We start from the raw sequence: 18,637 nt of genomic DNA on the forward strand, positions 1-18,637 counted from the left end.
ACACGAACTATTATGCTATGTATAGCAATAAAATAATTCAAATTTATTTGGCTTTATTAGTAAGTTTTCTATATAGCAAAAATATGTCATGAAATTTTCAAGAAACTCATTTGTTGGAATTCACAATATTCCTTATTTATTTTGGTTTTATAAATCATTAACTGCTTGTTCTACTTTCATCACAATCCCTTATATGCATGAAAAAATACCATTTTACTTCTGAATATATCTAGCTTTTTATCTTCTGATCTTGATTCCCCTTTCCTCTTACCATATCAGTTTTCTACACCGGAGTTTCACGATGTCTCATTTGTATGTTTGATTCTAAGGATGCTTCAACTGTTTGAATTTTCACACATTTTGTTTCAAGGCAGACGAATAGGTATTTCTGACTTCAGAGCAATATGCTGCACAGGGCTTAAAAAAAAAAATCATTTCGATATAGATGAAGAATGCGTACCATGTCAGGGTACATATCTATATATATAGATATATAGTTTAGGATGAAAAATTCCTAATTTCTGTACTGTCAAGTGACCCATAGCAAAACGTAATTTGTTTACTCATATTCTGCCTGTTTGAAAACCTGTTCAGTCTCAAATGGACTCAATGTTCTTCAACATTTGCCCAAAGTAGTTGTTTAGTGAACTAGAGACAAGCAATTAAAATCTGTGGGAAGGACATCGAAGAATATATGTCATCTTTAGACGCCACTCTTGCAGCTTTACTGTTATTACAGTAAAGATGAGGACAGGTATATTTCTGAAACAACTACTACAGTGTATGTTATTTTGATATACATGAGCTCTCCTCTTAGAACTACTGTTATAGAGTTGGAAAGATTAAATGATAGTGATATATTTCATTAGGCTCTGCCACCTTCCATTCCAAAGTAGCTACCAGTCAAAGGCTGCCAAACAGACCTCTGTATGTTGCATATATCAAGAGCCTCGGTTTTACTCCAAAATGCAAAAAACCCCACCCCTAACTCTTCCACGGCAAAATAATGAAAAAATGAAAATACAATAAAAAAAACTACGATTTTTGTGTGCATTTGATTGGCACGAATACAAGGACAGGACATACTTTATTTTTCACGTTAAGTTCCAAACAATCCCAATCCTTGTATTTGTAAACCAAGTTCCAGGTAAATATCACACATTTCCACATATAAATGTTTACCTTTAGAAAACCCCCATATCATCCTTCTGTGACCAACTGACCTAATTTTTCCAGTGTGAATGACAGTATGCATGTCATTAATATATGGGGAGAACACTGTGACTTGGGAAAACTTTTTGATGACTTCAAATACACAGAAAACCTCTACAGAAAGGAGAAATATGTCAGCATGAGCGTTACATACAGAGAGGTAAGAACTCTACATTGAGTGAAAAAGAATATTTAGAGAATATTTATGCAATCTAGAAATTTTCAAATTAGTTGAATTTGATGTTTACGTCCTTGAACACTTGAACTGGCTGAGCAAACTTACAGCCATTGAGAAACTGTGAAGGACAGAAAATGTACTAGTAGACTGGAAATGAATGAAAGATGAAGAAAATAAATATGGAATGGTAGACATAAAAATCACATTTAAAATACAAGCTATGGAACAACTGGCTAGTGGATACTTCTAAGGAAAAATAAAAATCTAGTGATCATTATGAACAATTGAATGGTGTTTAAAAACATTACCATACCAGGATATATAAACAGGACTGCAACCTACAAAACATGTAAAATAATTCCACACAGCTCTGGCAGCGCTTAAAATAGAGCACCCTGTCCAGCCTGGTGATGAGGTTTCAAACAGGACAGGAATTAATTGATAAAAGTACAAAAAAAAGAGTAACAGGAATGATCAGAGGCCTAGAAAACAGAGTCACTGAGAAAGAGGCTCAAGGAGCGGGGATGTTCAGTCTTGAGAAAAGAGGATTCATGTAACAGCTGTCAAATAGGTAAAAGGCATCTGAAAGATACCTGAAAAGAATACCATGACAAATGTTACAAGAAATAATTGGCTTAAATTGCTGCAGAAAAGTTTCAGATTAGATTCTAGGAGGACTTTCTAATAATAAGGGTAGTGAAGTATTGAAATAAATTGTTGGAGAAGTTTATTGAATCTTAATCACTGTCTTTACAACCAGGATTAGATAAACCCGTCAGGAATGACACCTGTGTGGTCCATCTTGCTTTGAGAAAATGGGTGGACCAGATGGCATCAAGCTTATTCAGTGAGGAAGTACAGGATAGACCTGCTCCGGAAATGAACCACTGTCAAGAGACTATTACTTGTATAAATCTTATTCATTTGCTGGAGAGACTGAAAGATGGAAAAAGGAAAATAATGCTTATGCTGGTCCATGGATCTTAGATAACTTATTTCAGCAAAATTCTGTTTGGTACTGAGTGTATTTGTGCTCTCTAAGCTCTTGAAAACCTGAGATCTGATTTGGGAACATGCTAAATATTTTTAGATAAGCTAAACCAAAAATGAATTGAACTTATAAATGCTCTGCAGTGTGAAATATGAAAAAACCAATCCTTTAATTGGACATCAAATCTCACAAATAATTTTTTTACTTCCATCTACCTGCAGAATCACCTTCTATCTGCAAAACAACACTCGTATCACACAGAGGGACTGTGTATGAGACAGTGTAAATTAGTTACTATTTGCAGATGTCTCAAATTCTACAGGGACTAAAGACACATTAAAGCAGATGAGGAATTTAGTTTAACTGTGTGGCTACTGTATAATAAAAGACATAAGACTGTACTGAACAGTGCAGAGAAAACGAGTTACCCATTAGATACAAGAGAGGTATATCCATTCTGTGTTAAGCAAGTCGAGCTCTGTGGAAGAAGCAGCAACAGAATTAAGATTGCATTATATGTCTTCCCAAAAAGAAAGACAAATGGTTCTTGTGCAACATTAACTTTGGTATTTCCCAGCATTTTATCAATTTGCTTTTTCTCACAGACTTAACTCCTTTTAGAGAATGCTACTACCTTAGTGGCAAGATAACATATTTTTCCACAGTAGTACTGTGTTGCCAGGAATATCTAGTGGCTTCTAAACAAACTAACTAAACCTAAGTAATGAGGATACATGTGATTTCTCTGGCAAGTAAGGAACAGAAGCTCATGCACCAGTGCCTTCAGGTGCAGTCTGCAGATATTCCCTCCGATTCCTCCTTTCCTTCACCTTATACATACAGGACAGTGGGAAGCAGATGTGGTACACCTCTGCAGCATACAAGTGAGCAGAAATTAGCTGCTAGGGCATTCACCTTGATCTCCAATGCATACCGCATCCTTTATGTGCTTCAAGCCCTTGATATTGAAAGACTGAAGTTAGGCCAGATATGTTAATGCATCCATTTCTACCATATAAACATAACTTTGCAGTATGAAATGTGAATTCAATGTGAATTAAAGTCTTTTAGAAATTCTCGTGTGCTGAGGTATACGACACTTATAGAAATGCTTTCTAGAACACCATCTCACTTAATGTTGGGCATTTAGTAAATTATTTTTTAGCCAACCAATAACTAATACTTATGCAACTGTAAAAAGCGTTTCATCTTTGAAAGGTAACTATCACCTCTAAATGTACCTTACCTCAATAATAAGAGCTCTGTAGAAGTCCATGACCTTTTTGTGCATTTAAAGTTAAACAGGGCGTGCTATCTAAGAAAAAATATGCTGATGAATAATTGAATTCAGATTCACCTGATAATTATTAGTTCACATGCTACAAATACTTAATTCAAACATATATTTCCATATAGGGAAAAAGTTAATATTTTTTTATTTCTTATTATTACCAACTGCGGTTATGGATGATGACAGAGAAGAGAATAAGAAGCCCTACTTCTGACTCCTCAGCTCTTCCACACCCTTATTCATTTAGCTTCCACTATACAGAATAGGAGAATAAGTGATCTAGCACAGGTGAAACTGGGGATATCAGCGGGCATTGGAGAATTCCAAAGTCTTGGCACCATAGCCTACAAGTTGTACACCACAGCCTTTTGCACTGCTACCTACCAACTGAATGTTCGTAGGTCAAGCAGACAAACCTAGCTGTTATAGTATAAATAGAGTGGCTGAGAGAATTTCAAATATCCTCTCAAATTTACATGTTCCTAGCACTAAAGCTCACAGTTTGTCCTTCCCTGTCTGTTTTCTAGATGATCAACAATGGGTGGTTAGGAGATTTTTGTATGATGCAATCAATAGGATGTCTAAGAAAAGAGCTCTTTGCTAGTGTACCACAAAGATAGATGCTGAAGAAGAGAACGGTGTCAAATATTTCTTCCAGTATCATCATGCGTCTTATTGGAAGAAATCTCTCCTGTAGAGCTCCACATTCATGCATCAATACAGATCCCTCTTTTCTCTACTTTTTTAGAACCTGATACCACTGACAGTTGAACAGATAATCTCTGATTACAGTACTTAGTACTGTGTGCTTTCAACTTCATTTCATGCTATTTTGCTTATCCACATTCCCCATTTCCTCACTTTATCCCTATTTCACAAAGCTTACATACATTCCCCCCTGCTCAAAATTGGCCTTTACTGTATTTTGTACAAATTGTTATGTGAAATTATGGCCTCAGATTTGAGTATCCTAAAGTAAACTATGTAAGAAACTACAATATGGTTTAATTGGGTTGGTGATTCCTGTTACCAGTCATGGGGCGGGCAGAGCGAGTGTTGATTAAGTTACGTTCCAGGTCCAGTTCAACACCGAGCATTACTTCATACAGAACATGGAAAAGAGATAAGGACTGCTTGACACAAGGGGCCAATTCCAGGCAATGACTCGTACTGCTTCTTTGTGCAGTGGTATCACTTCAGCTTGGCTTAAAACACAGGTGAAAATATGGCCAGAGTTAGTGACGCTTATGCGGTAAATCTAATTTTAAAATTATTATGCCATTTTGTAATTCTTTACAAATAGCAGCCAAGAAGGCACCAACAATTGCAGTTTAGAATTTCAAACTAAAACCAGATAGACACAATGACAAGATAGCACATTTTCAACTAATTCAAGCTTTAGGAATTGAAAATTAATGTTCAAGTTTACCTATGAAGTGTCATCCAGATTTACAGATGCCTTTTTGTCCCGTCAGTAACCTATTAATCATATGTATTATTTCCCTAAAGAACAGCAGTTTGGGTAAAAAGCTTTTCAGCAAACAAGTACTACTATTTAAAATGAAAATAACATTTAAAAATATTAATGATGATGACACGCAGCTAGCATTTTCACCAAAGAACAAAAGGAAACGTGCCTATTGAACCAAGACACCCTGAGCAAAGAAAACCTTTTGTGGTTGAAAGAACTGATGATACATTGTTTACAAAGCTATGAACTAGAGAAAACAATTTACATGACAAAATGAAGATCTGTATGCACAGTTTTCTTCCTGTTCATCTCTATGGCTCCTGCCTGTTTTCTTCAGCACTCTTCAGTGCTATGGCATAACAAGAAAAGCCTGAAATCAGGTCAACTAGCTATTCAATCTTTTTCAGACACCCTAGAAAACATATTAAATCACAGAAACATGCAGATAGATGCCTACTGGGATTATTTAAATTAGGCACCTACCAGTCTTTGCTTTCATACTTAGAGGCTTTTAGAAACACATGACGCTTAGAAGCTTCTGAATATCCTTCTAGGGACGTATCTACTTTTTGAATCAGCCATCTGAATTTTTAGGCAACTACTCAGTTTGGTAAATATATACCTCACCATCTTATTCTATACATTTTGCAAACAGGTAAACTAATATTTTATACCATCAAACGAGAACGTAAAGCTTAATTCATGCTAAATGACAAAACCCTGTGTTAGCCCTACTTGAAACATACTATTTCCAGTAGATTAAAAAATATTAATAATGCTTCTAGTCATTTTTTTGTGTAAAAAATTTAATATATTACCTCATATCCAAATTAATATTTCAATATTCCTTGAAGACAATAAATTCTGTAAAAAACAAGATATTTCAAATATAAAAAAAATTAAAAAATATTTAGGGTGCGTTAAAAAAACCTGATTAATAAAAGGGGTAAAAATATATAAACATATTGCTCCTACCTATATTATTACTTCTAAACTTGGCTTATTCCAAAATTATAAACACTAATGCAGTTTGAAAATACACTAACAGCTTCTTGCAGGCATACTTACACATAAAAAACTTCTCTGACATATAAACGCATATACTTAAGTCTATAAATTCTGACTCTTATTCGGAGCTCTTGCCCATATAGTCCAAATTTCAGTACTTCATCAGGCTCCTTCTTTCAAACTTCTGAAATTTTTAGCATTTAAACATTTTTAGCAGACCCAAGCTACAAATGCACAGAATGTCTTTCAACACTGTATGTACTGTACGTACATGAGATGCTTCGTGTACCTCACTGCTGGCATTCACAGTTTTGTAATTTGCAGTGGAGAAAATTTCTTGAGAGAGAGAAAAAGGAATATTGCTCAGATAAAACTAACTTTACATTTTCAAGTCCCCACTTCAAATTTGAAAATTAATATTAGAAGAAAAATTGAAAATGTGAGCAAAAACATTTAATTCTCCAAAACCACCACCTTAAAAACAGCTATTTTGGCTCAAAATCAGCCAACGAAGATCTTGACTGATTTTCAGCTGACATGCAAATTTCTGAGTAATGGCAATGGTAAAACAAAAGTAATGGCAAAGCTATAAAGCCTTATAATAAGACACAAATGCCTTGTAAAAGCATAGATTTTTTTTTGTTAAAAGAATATGCTTATTGCTTATTAACATGCATTATCACTGTATTTTTAATGTGATATGGCTTCCTAAGCCATGCTGGCTGATTGCATTACTAATTAAACAAGTTCAATTTATCTAATTATATCTAAGTTGAAATATTTATAAAGTTATATGTGAGCTAAAATAGCATCTAAAGGGCGTGCTCATTAGTCTTCAATTACAGGAAAAATAATGAAAGTAATAAAAGTAATGTGCACGGATCTAACTAGTCCGTGCTGGGTTATCCTGTCCAAGTTTTTAAGATATTTAAACTACACTATGCCAACTGGGGAAACAAAGAGGAAATCAAAAAAAGAAATTCTATATTGTTACTTACATTTAGGTGAAACCCTAATCAGTGCACTACAGAATCACCATTTGTATCAGAAGTTAAACACACCGAGGCACTCTCAGTTTTCTTACCATCACGTTGCCTCTACAGCTCTCTACTCTGTTTTTTCACCCACCTAAAAATATATGCTAAAATTCATTTGAATTCAAACACAACCCAGAAACTACTCGATGTGTACTTCCATATGTGGCTTTGGATATTTTAAAGTGACATGATTTTGGGAGGGAAATGAATGTGGTTACCAGGCATCCCATTAGAAAACCCAAATCCCAGACAGTTTTCTGTGGTTCAACTAAAAAACTACATTATTCTACAGTTATCAAATTAATATGCCTGAGCTGTGAGAACATGTATTTGTTTAGTATCACAATGTTGAATGCTAAATGCTTCTTATTAAAGCATATGAAATAAGACTAGTATGTATATAATAGAAGACTACACAAACATCACCCCCGTTTCAATAATAATTTTAAAATTCTAAATTACAGATGTATTCTAAGCAGAGAATATTAAGTATATAAAAACATAGAACACTGGCATCCGAGCATTAGAAATACTGAAAACTTGAAGGAATATTTGAACAATCTTTATGTCTGAATTTGTTTTCAGTGAAATATTTAAATAGTAATTGGTTCATGTTCAGAATAATTCATTGGGAACTCTTCAAAATTACAAATAAATTAAAAAAAGTCAGACTTAGAAGATGATTCTTTAATGTTACAGATATTTTACCTCATTGACATCTGCTCAATTACTAGGACTGAAGCTTTTCTTTTTCTCTGGGACAGTATAACTAGTTTATAGCACTGCTATATTACATTTCCGTTACAGCATCTCATGTCACTACTTGAAACTTCACAGTATTTCAGTTTCCTGATAAGCGCGACATACATCAACAGTGTGTAAGACTATCTTTTTAGAAGCTAAACACTTTGTTCTGTTTGATTACTAAATTTAATTGCAAGTTCTAAAAAATTTTAATTTTAATAATTACATTTTTTCTAGTAATTGTCACTTCATTTGCAGTTCTGTAGCTTTTCAAATGCTTACTGTTCTGTTAATTGCTAAAGAAAACCAAAATGGCTAAGTAACATTAAGTACATCTTTTGTGCATTCTACATCTATGTTGTTCCAAAACCCTTCTTAAAAGGAAAAATAGAAATATTAAGAAATATGAAGAAAATTAAAGATGCAGAAAAAGGGTAAGAAATTAGAACCAATATACATTTATTATAACGCTCCATAACACAGGGTATATGGAACAGGCTCTGTTTTAAAGCAATAAAATGATCCATAGGTTCACTGTTACTTGATAAGCATGTATTTAAATTCCACCTTGAATAAGAGGAGACAAGACGCCACATTCATGGAAAAAAGCCCCAAGGTCCCATAGTTCAGTGCAATGGGAAGCGATGTCTGGTTTAAATACACATGTAAAAACAAATGATGCACAGGAATTAAGACAAAATAACAGAAAAAAAAGATAGCAGGCCTTTAAGTTAGATTTTTGGGTTTGGGTGTTGGTTTGGTTTTTTTTTTGGGGGGAGAGGTATTGTTTTGTGGGGTTTTTTGTTCTTTTTTTTAAGGTACCATTCTGTAGCTAGACATTTTATTCTATAGGACAAATTTAGGAAAATGATCCCTTCTAAGGACCTGTGAACTTACTGACTTCCATGGCACGCTGGTGATAGGGAGAAAGAGAGAAACTGCTTTCTGGAAAAAAAAGTATAATCATCCCATTCACGTATCTATAGTAAAATGAGAAACGTCTTTGTTGTTACATTTTCTTCCATTTCCTCACATATCTGGTGTGCCACCTTCTGTACAAGGACAATTAAGGCGGCCATGGCTCTCCCTCACGCTTGGGACATGGGAAGGAATGTTCCAAGGAGTGGAATTACATGCCCAGGGTGGGACGTCAGGCCGTCAGAGACACAAGAAAATACAGAAATACACCACAACCACTAAACTTCTTCCTCTCTAATAAGTGCTTACATGCATTTTCCATACCATCTCCTACACTGGCACACTCTTTGGGATCTTCTTTCAGAGCATGATTATTGTAATATTTGAAAGTTTTCACTGGGCCAAGACACAAGCCAGTTTTCTTGTTTGCCATTTGCCACTACCAATCTTCTTTAATCCCATTCTTATCATAGCTTGTCTGCTACTGACTCTCAAAACTTGTTCCCTAGGTTGACACCATCTTGTTTCATGCCCACTTTAAATGCTCTTTAAATGCTCTCTCTCTTCCTTTATAAAAAGGTTCTTTTCCATTTGTTTCCAAAAAAATGCCCCAAAAAAAGCCTCCCAGGATCATAAAAATCCTCTTATCCCACCTAATCACCTCTTCAATTACTACCTTCTTTATCCTTCACTCCGCTGAAACCATGCTCACTAATGAGCTTCTGCTTGGTAAATCTGAGACAATCTTCTCTTTTGATCCCCCTTCTTGCAACTGACACAGCTCTTCACTATCTTCTTTACTGTTTTCTCAGGTGCCTTAATGTTTCAAACAGCTACGCAAACTTAAGAACGTTATTTATTGTCTCTTAATGCTCCAGACCCATCTTTCTTTTCAGAACTGTTCCCTGCTCCCCACCATCACTCCACAAGCATAACTATGGCAGTGGCAGCTCCGGCGTTCGGCTCCTACGCGTTTCTGCCTGCATGCGATGTGGATGCATTCTTCTGGAAAAGTATTCTTGTGCCAAAATGATTCTGATTATTTTAGGTGTAATTCTAGTTACGACATTTTGAATACTTTTTTCAAAAGATGAACTTCTGCTGGTTGAAGCTACCATTCAGAGAAAGACTGTTCTCCAGATAAGCATGGATGCCTCTAAAGCAACCTAAGAGTTTAAGAAATCTGAATCTTCTCAACTATCTTCTCAACTCCACTTTAAGCAATTTGATTTTTCTTGTTTTAGTGGCTGTCCTCTTTGACAGTTAACATACAAATTTTCATTTTCATGAATAGATTCTGAATCTGAGCTCTTTCTACATTCATTATTTTGTATCAGTATACTGCTGCTGTGATATGAGAGTTATTTAATAAACACTGACACTTGTTTCACTTTCCCCTATTTGTCCTATTCTTTTATTGGTTTGTCCTTCCAGCCTAGATTGTTTCTATTCTAGAGAAAACTTAATACTGTTTTATAAAACAATGTAAAGGCATTATATAGATGAAAGCATAAGAAAATATTTTCCAGTCCATAAAGTAGCATTTTTTTATTTTTATTGAAGTATTAAAGTTTATGTATATTGTACTGTAAATCCAATATATAATTTTATATTAAGCAAACACAGTATTCTGGAAATGAGAAAAGGAAACCAAATACAATTCTTGCTAGTATAAATATGTCACCCTAGTCTAAGAAATACTGAGTGGCTCAGAATTTCAAAATATTGAAGGTTCTCTAAAGTAATTTGTCATCTAAGCTACCATCTCCATTCTCTACAGCTTTAGCAGCTATTTATTTTCAATGTAGTTGATAAAAAGAGATCAGTTATATATAATTTGGAATTTTTAGTACATCAGCCTATTTGGAAAACTGGATTAAATAACGTGAGTCACCCTTCAGATGTTTCTCTGCCTTTTTTTGAATACTACATCCTATCAATTTAAAGGTTCAGGCATTACTGGCAAAACCCATTGATAGTGGAAGCTGGAAAATCAGACAATCTCACTTCCTGAGTTTTTATTATTAGCCTTTTTTAAACATTTAATATTAATATAATAAACAATGACTTTCCAAGTATTTCTGTAAAGATCAGTTTATCCTGGTAAAGTATACTTCATGGATCAATCCAGCAAGATACATTTTATCTCACTGACTACTGGTCAGTCTCATTCAAGAAAGGTTTCTTACAAGTTTTTTGATTGCATTTTTTTTTTGGATGGGGAGTGGGAGGGTGGGAGGGGGTGGGGAGTTTGTTTGTTTGTTTTTAATTTGCCAAAAACTTTTGTTTTATTTGCCAATGTACTCAGACAATGAACCTCCACAAAAGCTCTTCATTGTAACAGTCCAATGTAGATTTGGTCTGTAAAAGGCTTTAAAGTACAGAGTGATTTTGGCTGGGTCTTGCTTGGGAACCAGATAAAGACACAAATCTTAATTTTGAGAGGCTCTTTTTGACAAAACCTACTTTTATCAGAAAAACAAATTGGTGCTAGCAGAGCACCTGGAAGAAGCTGCTTCTTCCAGCTGCAAAAATAAGAACCAGCATGCTGTCAAACAACTTATTTCAGAGAAATTACATTATTTTATTACTAAAGATGGCAGGCAATGATTTAACCTTATTTTTTTTGGCTACGTTTCAACTGACAGTTAAGTCTACAGCAGATTGCTTAGTAACAATACAGATAAAAAACGAAAGGCATAGTGAATTAGCCCAATTTAAAAAGTAATATTGATATACATTGAATCAGGCTTGTGAAAATTACTTGAATTTGCTATTGCAAAATAGATATCTATTTTGTAATAGTAAATCTATTTCTAGCAATCTTTTCTCAAGTAGAAAAAGGAACTATCAACAGCTAGGCATGTGATCAGAAAATTCACAAAAAGCTAATAAATACATTTAAAGCAATTCAACTTTTATAATAGGACACTGCTTAAAATAACATCAAAGGTTAAAAGTGTTGATGCTTATGTTTTATACTTCCTCTGAAGAAGCTGACATATACCAAACACACTACTAAGAGATACAGATTACTAAGGAGAAGTCTTAAGAACACCTCAAGTGAATAAAGGCAGCAATGATTTTAAAAAGAAAAATGTTAAATATGGGATACCCTGAGAATAAAAATCTAGGAATTCAGGCTCATGTAAAATTATAAACAAAATTTGGACCAAGTAAGCAACCAGTACCAAACTCCCCCCTCCACACACAATGTGATTTTATCCACTGGCTCTTTTTCACCTTTCTAATGAGAAAGGAATCATAATTTGGGAGACTGAAGAAAGTATTTGAATATTAAAAACAAAATCTAAATCCACATACCTATCTATTTGTAAAGTACACCAAGAATTCATATCCTCTTTTCTGACTGTTTGCTTTTCTATACCTTTTCCATCTTAGTCTGAGAAGGTAGTTTAGATCCATTATTTTTGCAGAACGTGATTTTTATTGCTATTTATACCTATAGGGATGTCATCAATCACATGAAGTTTTCACAGGTAGGAGAAAAAATACTTCATAAAAAATTCACTATCAATATGAAACCAACTCGAGTAAATGGTTGCTAACAATAAAACTGATCTAGGACTTGGTGCCAAGAGGATTCTGGAATAAAATCATGTGGCAGTGGGCATATTCTAAAGATTAATTTATTTCTGTGGTGTTTTCCTTTCGCAGTACTCACAGTACTCATTGATCTTATTTAAGGTTAGATTTTGTTATGGCACAACCACGTTGTCGACCACGTTCAACCTAAGACAGCAAACTTCAGCCTAATATATCAAACACACGAGAGCTGTAATTAAAATATGCAAAAACACACTCAAAAGACAACTCATCCGATGTGTGACCGTATTTCTTTTTCTTTTGCCCTAGTGGCCATTTTTCAGTTATAATATAGTATAATATGGGAGAATTGTTCCAGCAGAAACATCCAAGCCCGAGCATCATCATCTCGTCCACAGTTACACCAGCTTTACTGCACGCATGCTGCACAGCAGCCAGTTGCATTCCTGGGTAAAACAATGGCAGCAGGTAGGTTGCTGACGCAAAACACCCCATCTGAGCTGCACGCCACGTCCTTTTTATTTCCCTGTTAATCCCAGGAATGACAAAGCTAGAAACTGGCTGCCAACGCTGTCCTGGCAGCAATGACCACATTTTCTCTGGAGAATGGACAGGGTGACAAAAATATAGGGGTACCAAAGCCCTATGCTACAGCACCGCTTGAGAATTTCTAGAGTTAAAATGAATAATGCATTCAAGTGCCAAAGTTTAGAGAAATACAGAGGTAAAACTAGACTAATGAAGTGTAAAACACAGGCAGTATTATTTAAAGGCTATTAACTAAAAATTGTTTGTAACACCACCCTGGTAGGGAAATGGCAGGATCTCTTTATACTGAATTTCTTCTCACATAATAATTAATGTTCACCTTGATTACTCAACATTTCAGCATGTAATATTTTTATTTCAACATTCTTGTAATGCTAACAATGAATACCTTACACCTGCTAACTTTTCCTTTATAGTGACTGCATGCAACTACTTGTGGGCTGAGAACACCCTATATTTAACTTAGCCCGCTAAAATGAATGGGAAACAAAACATTTGTTGCTCAACTCTGGATAAGCTCAATTTAGAACATAACCCTTCTTTCTACATTGTCTACCCATTATATCATCTTTTTTTTTAAAAAAAGCAAAAAACATGTATGAAATATCTATAGTTACGTGATTTAATACAAACATTTGCATGGGCTTGGCCTGAAAAGGGAGGGCATACTCACAAAGTAGCGTCCACCCAATAACTGCCAGCTGCCTGGTTGTATTCTACCATGCTATTACTATTTACTGACTTATTTATTTTCAGAAAATGTATTATACAATTTGCCACAGTCATTGATAAATGCATTCTAAATACAAGAAAATTGCTATATAAACTCCTACTGGAGCTTGATGACACAATGGAACTAAACTTTGCCTGGAGTAAAGGAACACAAATATTCGTCTTTGTGTCAATTTTCAGAACAACTGCTTCTGAAATAACCTTGCAAGGACCTCTATTTTGATGCAACTGCGCCATGGAATATGAAAGCATAACATCATTGAAAAGAAATAAAAATAAATATTTATAGGCTAATACAGATCATCTGTGCACATTAACTTTTTTTTTAGCATTTTTAGCATTACTTCTGCATTAAATGCATGTAAGAGACATAGAAGTTGGATAATACATACTATTGCACTTACTGCATCTCTGGTAATGCACTGGTATGGAAGCAGAGTATATCTATTTAATCCACTCATTTCTCATCATTCTGAGAAACACAGCCTCATCTTTAACACATGAACTGCTGTAAAGATATCTGCATCTCATCATTATTTATAGACTTCTGAAAGGCCATAATGTCACTTCTGCCTATAGGACTATTTAGAATACAGCATTCCTATGTGATAAAATAGGAAATAAGCAATAAGGTTAAAACTGGCTGTGATGTTTATACTACATATCATGAAGAACGTAGGGAGAAACTGTAATGGATAAAGTAAATCAATATATACCTATATCAAATTATCTACCTTGTCTACTTAAATTACAAAATTGTAGAGACTACCGTCTGTTTTATATCTACGTGCAGGTTGGGCTTGAGGCTTAAAGACTGACTGAAACTTCACATGGCATAGCAAAAGAAATGCTAAATGGCAGTACCATTTAATGTCTAGTAAGATGCAAGCACATTTCAAGCTCTTGATAAATCACAGACAGGAGATTACTGTGAATAAAAATAAAGAGTATTTTCAAATACCTAAATTAAAACTTTAAGTCATATCATCACTGGAAAGGAATTATTTTTCTGCTCAGCCAAAGAGTTCAATTCATGTGTAGGGCCTCAGATATCTTAGTGTAAGAGTAAGAAATTTTTTAATTTTTTTTTTTTTTTTAAAAGAAGAATTAAGATTCTTGACCAGTTCCCTATGACTAAATATTCAGTTTGTAAGAAAAGCATTTTCTAATGTAAGAGTTAGGATAAAAGCATAAGAATTGTCAAGGTTGAGAAAGCACCAATTATATTCTGATATTTTTATTTTATCTAGAGGAAAATATCCTTGGAGAGGATACTAAGTGTTCAATCCAATAGCCAGTCACTCCTGGAAATTCTAATCCTTTTTTGTAAAATTCAGATATAGTGTATGATTACAGTAAAAAAAAGAAGAAAATTCAATACCGCACATACTTTAAAATCGTTAAATACTGGGAAATATCCTAAAAATATTTTGCTTAAAATGCGATATGGAAATTTTTTTCTTTATAAGTAACAAACACAGAGCTTCTGCATTTCTGCCAATCTAATCTAGAACAATCATCATCATTATTATTATTATTACTACCATATTTCTCTTGGAATACTGGATACCATCAACTATTACAAACATTTTGTTAGTGGAAGGACATGGAGTCATAATGACAGAATACAGTAGCTCCTCTTGCACTACTGAATTGCATGCCATTTATGATGAAAATGGGTTCATCAAGAGCACACATTTCTTTCTCCTAGAGAGGATTCAGTTGTTAATACTGGCTGAAAATTCTTCTAACAAAAGTTTTAAGAGAGGATGCTAAACAAATTGATTCATTTTCAGCATTATGAAGTCCCTCCATCTCCCAAGTTCCACCTGAGCACTGTACTAATGCAGCCCCATGGTTTCTGGACTTCAGCATTACCACCATAAAAGCTTTTCTCCAAAAAAGACAGAATAAACTGGCAGTAGCATTTTTATGTTACTATTCTGTCTCCAAATAAGTATGACAGAAAAGACAGGAGGGTTTAGGAATACAGAAGGAAGATTTGACTATCGCCTTAAAATACATAAAATGCTGTTGCAAGAAGGAAAGATATGGAACAATTATTCACGTTATGACACTTTTTTATCTGGGTACATTAAATTTATGCCTAGGTATTTCAAACGTGAAGCTTCCCCTCAACAGTCAACTGGAATATCTGACTTAACATGTTTATCATACCCTACATGAGGAAAAACGTTTTTTCCTTACTCAAAACTCTGTGTTAGTGTCTGTGGTAGACAGACTTAATCTGGAGCTCTGTTATATTGTGGAGCACTACTGTTTCATGCTGCTTAGGATTTGCTACCATTTTGCTTTCTTTTTGGTCTTACAATATACTAGAATTGCTGTAGATTGCAGTCTGTAATATATATTTTAGTCAAAACAAATAAATGTTGATTTGTGTTACAATACAGTATTTTATTTTCCAATAGCTGGAATTGACTGGAACAATGAAAGAATAACTTAGTTCTTTATTTAATTCTTACCTGAGAAGAATATGTGTGACCATCTGATCCACAAACAGGACTGGTATAAACTACTGGACACTGCTTGCAGTTTGATGAAATGGGACCACCCCTCCACTGTTTATGGCCTAAACCAGCCTCTTTCATACTGTAAGTAAACAAAAAGTATGTAATTCTGATAAGCAGTAGTAAAAATAGAACATATTCAGGGTATTTTAATGAGCCTTTACAAACAGTAAACCATACATAATTTCAGCCATAAAGTTTTCTTCTAAGTAAAGAGCTGCCACGGTAGCTGTCTTCGGTAGTAGATACTCGGTCACCTTTGTACATTACTCATTGTAGTGATACTCGATACCTGCAAATTACTTCACTTTCTAAGACACCTTAGTAGAAAAGATGATTAAGATGATGCTTTGGTGACTTTTACACTTATTGATCAGTGAAAGATGTCTGACTTGTGTGGCATTTACTTTTTTTTTTGTTATTAAATACTATGAATGGAGCTGTTATATTAATACTGGTGTTTTAGGAGGTAACATTTAAGTATTAGAAAATTGTATCATAAATACTTCCATAGAAACAAGTAGGTAGTCCTTCAGAGTACTCTTTGCCCCACTTTAACCATTGCCTTTCACACCTTACATTGCAGAAAATTCAGACTCTAGCACCCAATGTAAAGTTCAAAGGGAAAAAAAAAAAAGGGTAACCCACTGGAGCACAAATTGATCTGTATAAGCGTATATGTGTATGCTTATACAAACAGATAGATACAGCTAGATGGATCATTTTAACCCAGAAAAAAGCTACGCCTGGTCACACTAAAAGTCTAAAATTAGTTACTGATGCTTCCACAGAATACTCTCCTAGCTTTCAGTAATTTGTGGCATATGGCCATCCCCAGACAAACATATTTTCTCTTTGTAGCTTTGAATTAATTTTTATTCATGATTTTTTCCAATTGCTTTTTGCAACTATGAAAGCATTTAGCAGCCATTGTATCCTGAAACAGCTGTTTTATCAGAGTTGCCCGATTCATAGACTAACCTACAATATGTTTACATATTAAATGGCTTCCATATAAATAAGAAAATAGAACAATAAAGCATTATTTTTATATTGTGTTTTCTGCTTGGAATCTTATTGACGAATCTAAAAATGATTATGCTTAGAATACAGCAATGACATATCCGGACACACTCAAGTAGAAAATAAAAAAACTCAAATCAAATCTTTAATGGAGCAAAACTCTTTCAGCTTGGCTCACCTACAGAAAATCAAGAACTATTTTGCTAATTAGTCATGAATCACTGTTTGAGAAATACTTTCCTGGAGTAATAAAAAGAAATGAAATTAGAGAAAATAAACTCCTCACCCTCCGATTTTATGATGTACAGAGTAAAAGGCTAAAAGTACACACATAACAGTAAACTGGTGATCAAAACTAAAACCCAGTTTCTCACCTATGCTAATAGTTTTATGCTGTTCATAATTTTAGTTATAAGTGTGGTCTTTAAGAAGAAAAAAAATCTTGTAAGTTATAGAAGTTTAAGTTCAGATTATGCTGTGTGGCAAAATTTTGAACTGCACAAGATTTTTACAGTGTAAACAGGAATCTGAAGTGTTGTACACAGAAATTATCAGTTACTACTGAAAAAAAACAGTAATAGCTTCAATTACATGTAACACAATGAGTGGTGAAACACCCATACAGGAAGTTTTTGTGTCCATCAGGAAGTATAAAAACAAGGAAACAATTCAAACATAGCACTCTAATTGGTAATAAATAGCAATCCTTTCTGCTGAGTTGCATGATCTGTAGACTAAGTACAAACAATTTCATTGCTACTATGGTAAAGAAAAGCAAAGTTGCTTTTCTTGTATCTTCGCTTATGTAGAATCTGTATCTTTGCTTACATAGAATCATAGTTTGGGTTGGAAGGGACCTTTGCAGGAGTGTTGGACTAGATGACCTTCAATCAGCAGGGACATCTTCAACTAGATCAGGTTGCTCAGAGCCTTGTCCAACCTAACCTTGAAGGCTTCCAGTGGTGGGGCATCTACCACTTCTCTAGGCAACCTGTTCCAGTGTTTCACCACCCTCGTGGTAAAAAAATTCTTCCTTATCCAATCTAAATCTACCCTCTTCCAGTTTAAAACCATTACCCCTTGTCCTGTCGCAACACGCCCTGCTGAAATATTTGTCCCCACCTTTCTTATAAGCCCCCTTTAGGTACTGAAAGGCCACAATAAGGTCTCCCCACAGCCTTCTCTTCTCCAGGCTGAACAACCCCAGCTCTCTCAGCCTGTCCTCATAGGAGAGGTGCTCCAGCCCTCTGATCACTTTCGTGGCCCTCTTCTGGACCTGCTCCAACAGGTCCATGTCTTTCCTGTGCTGAGGGCTCAAGCAGTACTCCAGGTGGGGTCTCACGAGAGCAGAGTAGAGGGGGAGAATCATCTCCCTCGACCTGCTG

At 34.8% G+C, this 18,637-nt stretch overlaps 1 protein-coding gene across 1 annotated transcript in view; it reads right to left on the minus strand.

Moving 5' to 3' along the window:
• SPOCK3 (SPARC (osteonectin), cwcv and kazal like domains proteoglycan 3) overlaps positions 1 to 18,637 on the minus strand; it is a 217,119-nt gene that overhangs the window by 66,067 nt on the left and 132,415 nt on the right. Inside the window, exon 5 of the mRNA XM_074589830.1 lies at positions 16,185 to 16,311. Within this exon, the coding sequence (XP_074445931.1) occupies positions 16,185 to 16,311 (127 nt within the window). The remainder of the gene's footprint in view (positions 1 to 16,184; positions 16,312 to 18,637) is intronic.

This window comes from Larus michahellis, chromosome 5 (genome assembly GCF_964199755.1).
Source record: "Larus michahellis chromosome 5, bLarMic1.1, whole genome shotgun sequence".
Taxonomy (NCBI): Eukaryota; Metazoa; Chordata; class Aves; order Charadriiformes; family Laridae; genus Larus; species Larus michahellis.